We start from the raw sequence: 12,950 nt of genomic DNA, 5'->3' as shown, positions 1-12,950 counted from the left end.
TAAAACTTCCTCTTGGAATTTAAAGCTGGTTTAATTTTTAAAATTATTCAAAATATACACATTAAAATAAATTGTTAATTTAAACTAATTTAACAGTTGATTAATTTGAATTAATCGTGATTTAACAGTTGATTAATTAGAATTAATCGTGATTTAACAGTTGATTAATTAGAATTAATCGTGATTTAACAGTTGATTAATTAGAATTAATCGTGATTTAACAGTTGATTAATTAGAATTAATCGTCATTCCCTTTATTTTATCAATTTTTCATTTACTCCTCATATAAATACTACCAGACCTACGCGCTTTATTATTATGAGACATGTGCGTCTTACTGTTATTATCATATATATGTGCTTACTGATATAAATTCGTAAGTGACGTGTCACCCTGAAAGTATGTTACAAAATTCTCTTCTCATATCATTTGCATCTATCATTTCGTATTTTCTGATAATAATAGTAATATCACTCCGACCAAATGAATATTTATTTATCTCAATATTGACTAATCATTGATGCATACATTAATACTACGAAGAATGATGACACAATGCGTTTGAACTAAGATATTTAAATCTATCAGAAATTTCAATTTTTAAGTGATAATAAATTTTAATATTTAATATATATATATCTAAAAATTATATTGAAGTTAAGATTTTTCGTACGCATTGTTTCACAATTCAACAATAACTCTTATCATTATCTTATCACCATTATCATCATTACCAAATGCCATCAAATCGTTAATATTGTCACAGATATTTCTTGTTCTATATTCCATACAATCACTAGCTTTTCGTTTTCATTATCAAATTATCATCGTTATAATTATATTAATCACTATCATATTATTTTCACTGCCAAACAATTAATTTACTGAAATTAAATAAAATAATATTTTCCTCATCAACGACGACGACATCATAAATTTGAAGAAATAATTGTTATAACCCAATTTTGATGAAATCAAAGATTTTCATTTCGCAATGAGACAATAATTATTATTCATTCATTCATTCTTCAAACGTCAATAAAATCGATAAACTCATTATTCTCTCCCTCTATCGGCCATATTATTTACTATCATCCTCTCTCTGGGCATGTTATCATCGATTGTCACACAGATGTCCTAGAAATTGAAAGGAAAGGAAAAAAGAAAAGGAAAGAAAGAAAAACTGTCTTTCCCTTCTTTTCTATCCGACATCTGATGAATAAATCTTTCAATTTTTCCTACATTTTTTTTTTTTAAATTTCAGAACTTTCCTCATTATTTCATCTTTCCGAACTTGGATATTTACATTTCTATAGATGTTGATATCTAAAAATCTATCTGGAACATTTAAACATATTATTTCAATCTTTTTTTTCTTTTTTAAAAAAAGTGAACTGTATAAACTGTTAAGAAGTTTCAAGTTTGCTTGTTTTTTTTTTTTTTTTTTCTCTTTTTTATCTTTTAGAAGGTAAAAAGATTCTTTTTTTGTTTACCATTTAGATATACATTCTTTATTTAGGCCAATCAAAACAGATATTCAATTGAAAATAGTATGAGTGGTGAAGAAAAGAGAAATGAATAATTGAAATCAATTTTTTTGAGAATTCTATTGGCAAATTAGTGTGCACTCTTGGGAATTCATAGACAAATTAATCTTTCTGTGAAAATTTCATCAGTAAAATTTGATTGTTTTTGAAAATTCCATTGATAAATTTAATTTTTTTCTTTTCTTTTTTTGAGGATTTTATCGATAAATTGTTGAATATCTTGTATGCATCATATAAATGAATTAATAAAATAAATGTTATGCATTTAATGAATGATGAAGCATTGAGATAACATTTTTTAAACAGTAGTAATTAAATAAAAATTGTTGAGAATTTTATTTTAGAAATATGCAAATTTTACTAATGCTTAATTATTGTAATTTAAAATGAAAGATTTTTAGTGACATAGTTTTATTATCACAAATCTCTCTTTTTTTCCCCATTTTTTTTTAAAACTTACTAAAGAAAGATGAATGTAAGCTCTGAAAATAGCACTTGAAAGCATTTTTCAAGCTTTTATTAGTTTTTATATTTCAAAATAATCGATATCACTTCCATTACTCTCATAATTTCCCATTTTCAGCAATGCTCTGCAAAAATCTGCAAAAAGAAAGAGAAAAAAACTTTTTTTTTGCATAATTTAATTTTGCCTTGAAATCCTGTAAAGCTTTTTCCACATCTTTTCTCGTTTTTAAAAGCTAAATTAATAATATGAAAAACTAGGAAATTAGAAAAATGAAAGTTATTGAAGTTAGGAAAATGAAAATAAAATAGGATAATATTAGAAAGCTTTCTAAAGAATTGATTCTAACATCATTCATTATGATTGTTATTTAGTAATCATAATTGGAAAATATTTAATCGAAATTATACAATCACTGATTTCTAATAGTCGTTAAAATTACTAGAAAACTAATTAAACCTTTTCCTATCTTTATTTTTGTGCTTCTTGATATTCAATGATACTTCATTTTCATCGAATATCACATTCATTAAGAAAAGATTTCTTTCTTTTTTAATTAATAAATGTCTTTAAAAGGTTTATATTTATTTATTTCACTGATCTAATTACTCCCTTCCTTTAAAAATTACACTGAAACCCAAAACAAATAGAAAAATTTTATTTAACAAATGAATGATTAAAATCCTATACGATCAACTGTAAAAAATGTTATAAAAGAGATTCGAAAAAAAAAAAAGAGATTTTTTAGAAATATGTTTCCGAAATTCACAAATAAGTCTTTAAATTCTATTTACTCCTTTATCTCTATTTACCTTTTTGTAATAATATTTATAACAAAAATAATAATAATTAATAGTATTATTACATCAATATTAATAAACTATAAGAACAAAAAAAAGAAATAAATTTAAGCATACTATATACATGAAATGTTTAAGTGAATTTTGCTTATTTTCACCTTCCTTATTCCTTTTTATAATATTCAGTGTTATTAAAGTTTTTATAATTTATAAGTAAAAGATAGTTCTGTCTAAATCCTCACTCAATATTATTGAATATTTTTTTCTTTTTTTAATATTTTTTTATTAAATATTATAAAAATATTTTTTTTATTAATATTTTTTTAATAATATTTTTTTTATTAAAATTAATAAAATTTATTATGTAATATTTTTTTTAATAATAATTTTTTATTATAATATTTTTTTTAACAATATATTTTTTTATTTTTTATTAAAATTAATAAAATTTATTATGCAAAATTTTGTGCGTTACATTATTATCGTTTATCATTGTCGTTGATAATTTTATTTTTATAATAAATTCCACTTGTATTTTCTATTCTGCTCATCTTTTGCTATCTTAAATAAATGACTGTACATTGTATTAGCAAATATGAATATTAGTAAAAGAGAAAAAAAAAAAAGAAATGGCAATTTTATAATTACATTATATTCACTGAAATGATATTTTAGATATATTTTAATATATTTTATTATTTTCTCCGTTAATTAATTAATTAATTAATTATATAAAATAGTTATTCATGGTTTATTTGAAAATTCGTGCAGTGTATACTTTTATTTTATTATATTTCCAATATTTTCATTATTTAAGTATGAAAAGTGAAATGAAAGAAAGATTCAATTTTATAAATTATATTATCATATCTATAAAACTTTGTAAAACTCCATCTCATACTTAATTTTTAATTTCCAAAAATGCAACCCGTTGTACCTCTACTCTTTCCTTATTTCGTGCCTCATGGCTTGTTTATATATTTCAACTGTTAAATATATATTATTCAAGTCCTGATTAATTCCTTCAAACAACATTTCCAGTTACTATAAAAATGTTGTTTTTTCAGTTGTTCCTTCCTTATTTCAAGCACTAATTAAATTATATATGTTTCTTTTTTTTCTTTTTTCTTTTTCTTTGGGAGAGAAAAAGTCTCAGAATTATATTTGGTGAAAAAGAATAATGTTGAAACATAGAGTATTGATTAATTTTGAAACTTTCTTCTTATGTTTCCTTCCTTTGAAAATTTTTCGTTTTCCTTCTACTATTTAGAGTTTTCATAAATTTAAAAAAGAATATGAAAAGATTTCGATTATGAATTAATACTGAAGGATGAAATATTTATATCAAATCAATATAGCATCTATTCCTAATATCTTTGTTCGCTCACTTTTGCAGTCTTTAAAACAATTAAATTATTCGTCTAACAGTTTTCATGTAAGATTTACAAAATATTCTAAAAATTAATGACCATTTGAAATTTGCATTCATTTGAAATTCTCAAAAGATATATTAATACGTTCACATTTAAACTGAATCATTTAATCAAATGGAATATCATTTTTTTTTTGTCTTAGTAGTTTAATACGATATGATATCTCATAATAATACTTCCAAATTACTTTATTAGTTTATTTCTAATCAGCCTGTAAGTATCTTTTCTTATAAATAAAATTATTTCTGAAATCATCCTATTATTCCAGTGATAAGAATTAGTAAAAGACAATAAATTTTATTAAATTTACTATGAGAATTATTAAATATTACTAGCAAAATATCTACAATAATCAAATTCCTTCCTAGAATATTTCCATTTGTGATAATAAATTTAAAAACTACACCATCTAAAATAATTTTAGTATTTTTGCATTTGTTAGATTTAAAATTAATTCAATGAAAATATTTTAAAATCATTTCAAAAATTATATCAGTTATCCTTCTATCATTTCATTTTGTAATGATAGTCTATACTATATGTTATCATCTTACGTTTGATATTTTAGTAATATCATCTTTTGTTTGTTTTAATTAAATTAATTAATCATTATGCTTAGATGGGTGTTTTTCGTGTTACAATATACGGCATTATGGCTGGTGTTTTCTTGTATGCGCTTGGTTATGATATCATTTATATGCCACGAATTGGATATACCTGGTGGATTTACAAATTAGTTATGCTAACAATGATTGATTTGGTTAGTCTTTTCTTTTTTAATTAATTAAAGGTTTACAAATGAAAAGAACACGGATTCGTTTAGATGAAATCATTTGTATTATTTCCAACAAAAAAAAAAAAAAACAATGCTAAACTTTTTTTGCTGCTTTCTCTCCCTCAAAAAAACTACTTTTGGAAGAAAATGTTAAAAATTAAGCAACTGTAATTTTTTTCCTTTATTAAAATTATAAAACTGCGAAAATAATTATTAGAAGAATTATTTTTTTAATATTATTAGAGAAATTATTATTATCATTATATTATTGGAGGAAACTTAATTAAATTTACATTAAGTAATGCTTCAATTCAACTTTTAAACTACGATTTATTAGACTTATTCAGAAGAGAATTTTTCCCATAAAATAACGTTTTTTCATTTCATTCATTCAATCACATATAACAACGAAATTGTTCCATTACTTATTTGTCAATTAAGTGAACTTTGAAAAATTTACATTGTGTCCAAAAAATTGACAGTAATTATGAAATTAATGACTTGAAAATTTTACATAGTTTTTTTTTTTTTTAAATCTCGCACAAAAAGAAAAAAAAAAGTTTGCAAAAGACATGTAGTAATAATATGAAATTTTAGCAGGGAAAGCATTACACTTGAATTAATCACAATTCTAAATAAAGTAAAAATAAAAAAAAATAAAATCAAACTTTTCCCTTCTTGTTTATTTTCATCAAATTAATTTATTGCTGTCATTTCAGATTGCATAGAATAATATCTTCTACTTTCGGTTTTATTTCTAGTGTGACACAGTATGACCAATGTCCATATAAACACAGGAAGAGGGAAAAAGTGAGAGAGGGAGGGACAGAATAGAAACAGAAATAATTAAACATATTGAGTCTAAAAAATTAATCATAAAAAAAAGAGTAGTAAAAGGAGCTCAAGTTTCATTATCTCTCGTAAATTAATACGCATTACTCAGGATTTAACACATATTATGTGGAGAAGCGTCTAATATCACGTGTACTCCGTTCGTTTTATTTCGTGATAAGATTTTAATTATATTATTTGTTTTAACCACACTGCACTTATAAAATATCTAACTTTACAACTTTTAACATTTCCCGAGAGAAAAAGTTAGAAATGATCAACCTTTTAATTATCTTACTATTTATATCATTTCATTCATTCTTATGAAATTTTCATAAAACATAATAAGAATCTTTTATTTCATTTTCATCTCAGCATTATAAAATGTTTTGAGATCTTTAAAAATGCATCTATTCGATTGAAGAGAAGAAATTTAGTGTAAGTCGAAATTTTTTTTTCTTTTCAAAATTTTATTAATAGTAAATAAATTAATGAATTAGATTGTTAACCGAAATCGTTTTTTTTTTTTTTAGGGAATCTTTACCATTGCTGTATTTGATGATGTTAAAAATTTCTAAAATTCTTAACAAACGAAACATTTGTAAATTTTATGAAATTTACAAGAAAGTTTTTTTTTTATTTACCAACTATATATCCTTTTATAGTAAAAATTAAAGATCTATAAAATATCAAAATTTCGAAAAGTAATTTATTAAATCATCAAAATAGAATAAAATTACCAATCATCAAAATAAACTAAAATTAAACCAAAGTAAAAATCATACAAAATTGTTCACCTTCCACATTTATTGGATTGTTATTAATTATTCCAATTTTAAGAACACTCATGAATTCTGAAATTTCCTCAATCTTTTGATACTTTAGCTGTTTACATTTATTTATTTAATTGTTTTTTTCTGAATTATTCTTAGCACCAATTCTGATCTTTCCTCCTATTACTACTAATTGGTCTAATTAATATCTTCTACTACTACTAATAGTAATACATCTTCATTTACTATAGAAAAAACTACTTTATGATATTGTAATTGAATATTTAAATGCTATTTGAATTAAATTAAAATTTTAGGTTTTACAAACAGTATATTATGCAATGTGCTTCATATGTGCATTGATGGATACATTGCGTGAAACAACCGAGTATGGACCACATAAAAAGCATCCGACAACGCCAAGTTACTGGCGTAATTCGAAACTTCATCGAATTTCTGATTTCATGTACTTTACTAGTGTCTTACCTGTTGGTGCTGTATGTTTCATTTTATTAATTTTTCACTAAATCAAAAATTTTTTAAATCAAATTTTTGAAGTTTTCATTTAATATCATCTAATTATGTTAAATGAAATTAAACAAAACTATTATCAAAGTTTATTCCTCATCCTATCATCCTTCTTTATCACTCACTTTGCTTATCATTGAACAATAAAATTAAAAAATATATTGCATTAAGCGAAAAAAAAATGGAAGACGAATTAATTAAAAATGAGTGCTTTTTGAAGTTATTATGAAAGTTATTATCTTTAATAATACTTAATTTGACAAATTTTTGACACTTGATTAATTTAAAACAAACTAAGCCACAAAAAAAATAATTAAAAATACTGAAATATTCTCTTTCATATAATTACATAAAAATTTTCCACAAATTTCAGATAACCTGTTTACTTTTTTGGTCTTTATATGCTTTGGAACCAACATTAGTAATACCAAAATGGGCGGAAGAGTTAATTCCACCTTTTATGAATCATATCACTCATACTGCACCATTACCATTCATTCTTGTTGATACACTTTTAACTTGTCATCGAGCACCTTCACGAAAGATTGGTAGTATTATCATTATTGCATTGGTTATCTTCTACTTTTCTATGTAAGTTTTTTTTCTTTTGTACATTTTTAACCGTAACTTTTAAAATTTCTTCCACAAAATACAATCACTTGATGTAAATTGATTTTTATGATAAGATTTAAAAATATATGATTTAAAATTTCATCATATAGATTAAAAAATTTTCTGTCCAATTAAATTATTGTAGTATCTGTGCATAATCGACATCAAATTAGTTTATGATTATTTTAGAAAGATTAACAAAATTTATTTCTAGTAATTCATCCATGTCATTCTTTTAGATTATAATATATAATTTATGTAATAAATAAACATAAAGCAACTCGTTTTTTTTTTTTTGAAAATATATAATTTAAATGATGTATCTAACTTCTAATGATAGATTAATTTTCATTTTTCCTTTTTAAAGCATTTTTGGAGTGCGTTATTTTGATGGTTATTGGCTTTATCCATTTATGGAATATTTATCAGTGATAGCATTTACCATAATGTTTTTTATATCCATCATATTCTTATGGCTTATATATATTCTTGGTGATACGATGAATGTTATGCTTTGGGGTAAGCTTATCACTTATTTATATCATTTTATATTTAATTAAATAAATTAAATTGAAGTTTTTTAAATAATATTTTCTATTTAGATAATCTTGAAGAAATTATTCTATCCAAAAATATTTAAAAAATTTTTTTTCTGATATTTTTTCTCATATCTTATTCAAAATTTAACAAATTACAGTGATAAAAAAGATTAATCAAAATTTTATGTTAAAAGTATGCTTCCTAAAATGATAAATAATTTTACATTCTTTCATATCAATCATTTCATTAACCGAATCATTTAATCATTTTTATTTTTTGATTGCTTTATGATCAAATAATTAGCAGTATTAGTAAGTTTTTAGCTTATATTAAACTTTTGAGAATATTATCTTGAATATTATTTCTGTGAATTCCAATGCACAACGAGTTTTTTTACATTATCAATTTTATTTTATGATAAAATTTGAGAAATTTTACAATATTTAAATGATAGGATATGGAAAATAATTAAATTAAAGAAGAGTAAATTTAAAAAGAAATGTCACTTATGTTCATTTTTTTAAATATTAAATTAAATAAAATTGCTAAATCATGATTGTGTAAAAATAATATTAAAACATTACAGAAAATATAGCTTACTAAAATTAAATATTTCAGGCGGCGCGACACATTCCGAACCAGTAGAGAAGGCAAAATAGAAAATTTTTCATATATCATCCAATCAGTTTTGATATTTTTCTCAAAATTTCCAATTGAGAATATTCAGTGTTTGTGTTCAAATATTTTCTTATATCCTGTAATTTTTATTTCCTTCTTTTCGTAGTTAGTTTTTAGATTTTCTTTTTTTTTTGAAACTTTTCACAGTATGACAAATTTCTATAGAACACGGAAAAAAGATAATAGTGAAAAGTATTGATTAAATGCTATTAAAGAAAAGAACTTTTTTTTTTGAATTTTGATGATTTAATAGTTACAGTATCATTTTGATTGTATTCCAGCTTTTCTTTTTCTGTCTTTATTTATCTCCTCTTTCTTTTTCCCTGTCTCCCTCCCTCTTTTTCAATTATATTAATTATTTCTACTGCTTAAAAGTTTAATGATTTTAAACTTAACTTCTTTTATTATTCTTGACGTCGAGAATAAGTTTAACATTAAATCTTAGTTTTTTAGACTTATTCTTGCTAATGAGACAATAATCATTTCATATTTATTGTATAATTATTATAACTTTGATAATTTTACTATGCTAATACTTATACTATATTTCTAAAATTATCACAGTATAAAAGTGTCACGAGCGAATTTATCCTTTTCTCATATTCAAAATTAATGTTAGTCATTTTCTACTAAAATTCGTTTTCTTTTTCTTATTTTTGCGACCTATATTTCAAGCTTATAAGCCATATTTCAAGATAAACTAATAATTACGATGAATTATGATTATGTAATATTTATTATAACTTAATCAATTAAAAAATGTTTAACATTAGCAGCACTAATAATAATAATGACAATGATAATGATGATAATAATAGTAAATAGATAAATAACAACGAAAACACTAAATCAAAATAATTATACGTGAATTAAAATAATAATTATATTCATTATGAAATTAAAAAAAACACTTCCCAGAGTTTATTGAAAATTATGTAATTGATATGTGAAAATAGTTTTAATTAACTAACAATGATAACAGCAGCAAACTGGCAAAGATCTTCGTGATATCGTGTCGCGAATTCTATGTCACGATACTAAGAAATACTTTATATAAAATTTTACAAGTAATGTTTGTACCTTGAACCTTTTGTTTTAAGACCGACTACTCTTTAGCAAGGTTAACATATATTTTTTTTTATCTACTACATACATTTTGTTTATTCATATTGCTTGCTATAAGGAGATCATTAATAAGGCGCCATTATTTTGTATCATCAATAAAGTGGCATTGTTTTCACAAAGCACCAAAAAGGAGAGCATTGTTTGTTTGATCTAAAAACGAAGATAGGTCAACGAGTCTTCGCTTCTCGACAAGTTTGGTAAAGGAAACGACGGATTCGCTCTCGACAAGTTTTGTGGCTACGATTACGTATTCTCCTCTCGACAAGTTTGTGATACAACTACGATTCGTCTCTGCCAAATTACTGTATTATTGTTTCTTCTAATAGAAGAATTATTATATTCCCCTGTTATTCCACACCTCATTCAGCGTATTATTATTATTTATTTATTTATTTATTATTACCCTATTTATCGTAATAATAATTAAATAAATTTTCCGAAGAAATTCTTAGTTTCTTGACAAGAAATTAAAAATGTTTTATTTCTAATTATGCAACAAAAGCACACATACATACACTATGAATTATCTCTTTGATGATTAAATAATTAGGAATAAATTAATCTAAAAATTAGGACATATTGTTTCGCAGCAGAAATCAGGACACGTTACCGTATTCAAGCTGATGCACAAGGTTTATACAATCATTCCACGTTAGAGAAAAATAAATTTGGGGAATTGTATTTTGCATGCCAAAAGGAGCACTATTACTTCCAGTGGAGTCTCCCACGATCAAATAATCACCCAAAAATAGATATCGTACTTTGAATGGTAAACCACATGACTAAATTATGTATAATTTTGAAATATTAAATTTTATATACAGATTAACTTCAAAACAAATTAACAATTTTTGAAATTAGTTAAGATGTTATTGATAAATCAATCTGAAAACATATCAGTATTATATTACATTCACATTAGCTTAACTATCTAATTTCGTTTAATCTACATTGAACTAAATAAAAAAAAAAAAAAACTGAAATAATATTTTTTTTTTTTTAATATATATCACAAGTATCACAGCAAAAAAATAAATTAAATTATTTTATAGCAATATTGTGGTACAATAATTTTTTCACTGTATTTATACATTTTAACAATTTTTTTGTAACATGCTTAAAATGATAACTGCTATAAAATGTAAACAAAAAAAAAAAAAAGTTTAGCAAACATGAGCATTTACATTAAATTAGTCTTTATAGTTTAATATATTTTTTTATAATATATAATTCTTTATTTCTTTTTTGGAGAAATTAAAATGATAATTTATACCAATTTGAAATAAAAAATGGTGAAGTTTTAAAATGAAAAATACTACAAAATGTAAAAAAAGAAAAAGAAAAAAAATCTAAATAAACATGCAGTAAATCATAAAAATCAAAATCAAAAATATGCATCAAATCGTAAATAACACCGCAAATATTAACAGGCATGGCACTTCAACTAATGTTAGAACTTTTTGAAATGATGCTTTTGCCATTGTTAATAATTGATGCAAATCTGTAATTCATATCCCATTCGAGTGGAACCAGCCAATGGATGTTGATTAATTCTCGTAATACTAGCTAAAATCTAAGTTGGAGAGAGAGAGAGAAAATGCATTATTAATTTAATAAAATTTATCAAAATTCCTTTTCTGAAATTATTAAAGAAAAAATCTTTAACAAGCGATAAATCTTTAACTTTTTTTTTATTATTCTTTAACAAGCGGTATTTCTTTTATTGTTGGTGGTTTACTACTTTTCTTACCTTTAACAACTTTCTAAAAAAAAATTATATCTAATTTATCAATGATAAAATTTTCATTAAAAAAAAATATGGTGATTATGATACTTAATAATACAATAGTAATAATAATCCTATAGCACATTTGAATATGCACAAATTTTTTTCTTTCGGTTCAGTTTTTTTATTTTTTTTAGAATGAAAAATCGATTGATGAATGAAATTTAGAAGTAACATATTTATATGATAACCATGCAAAAATTATCATCATTAAAAAATTAAATTATGAAAAGTAACGTTTACTTCAGAAATAAATAATTTGAAAAAAAATAGCAAAAAGAAACCAATTATCTGTTATTATTGTAAAAAGGTTGCAAATAAAAATAAAAAACAAAAACAAAGGATGAGAAAAAAAATTGGAAAATAAACAAAAGCACTACTATTTTGCAAGAATTATTTTAGTTTCAACCATATAAGCAAAACTTGTATTATCACTATTATCATTATTATCATTATTATTATTATTATTATTATTATTATTATTATTATTATTATTTACCTGATTAGGGCCACCCTATTTATAACTTATTTTATAATAGCTTTCACATTAATATTTAACACTAACTCTTGATTTCTCTATTTCAGTCTTCTGAGTTGCTTCATTTCCGTAAAAACATTTTTTCAAATAATCGTTTTATGGAATAATTAATTAAAATTGTAAATTTTTGTTCCTCTTTTTCTGACAAATAGAAATTGATAAAATGATGTAATAGTTAATCAAATTTATTAATTGCTTTTTTCCTTTACTTAAGACAATTTCTTAAAAGAAATTCACTGTGACAAATAAATTTTCCCAGCTTATTAACAACGTAAATTATTAGTGTTAAAGGTTAATCAAATTGACCCTTAAAAATAAAAAGAACATCTAGCTTACTAATTTTGAATTAAACTTATCAGAGAAGAGTATTAAATCAACCGCCAAAATTTCTCACTTTACGCAAATACTTGAATTTCTATGAAATGCTTTTTAAATAAAATAAAATATTTAGGCAATGACTCCACTCGCTGACTTACAAAATACTAAAAAATAAATTTTGCTGCATTTCGTACATCATTAAC

At 22.9% G+C, this 12,950-nt stretch overlaps 1 protein-coding gene across 1 annotated transcript; it reads left to right on the top strand.

The window, feature by feature from the left end:
• Positions 1-4,862: 4,862 nt before the first annotated feature.
• Bm2650 (Uncharacterized protein) lies at positions 4,863-8,961 on the top strand (the record flags this gene model as incomplete). The annotated part of the gene is made up of 5 exons (XM_043075018.1): positions 4,863-5,003; positions 6,940-7,119; positions 7,524-7,741; positions 8,130-8,281; positions 8,921-8,961. 5 exons carry the CDS (start codon positions 4,863-4,865, stop codon positions 8,959-8,961), a joined length of 732 nt encoding a protein of 243 aa, XP_042930952.1.
• Between the last annotated feature and the right edge of the window lie 3,989 nt (positions 8,962-12,950).

This window comes from Brugia malayi (assembly GCF_000002995.4).
Source record: "Brugia malayi strain FR3 genome assembly, contig: Bm_v4_ChrX_scaffold_001, whole genome shotgun sequence".
NCBI lineage: Eukaryota > Metazoa > Nematoda > Chromadorea > Rhabditida > Onchocercidae > Brugia > Brugia malayi.
The sequence above is the reverse complement of the archived record's forward strand: the minus strand, read 5'-3'. Positions and strand labels throughout refer to the sequence as shown.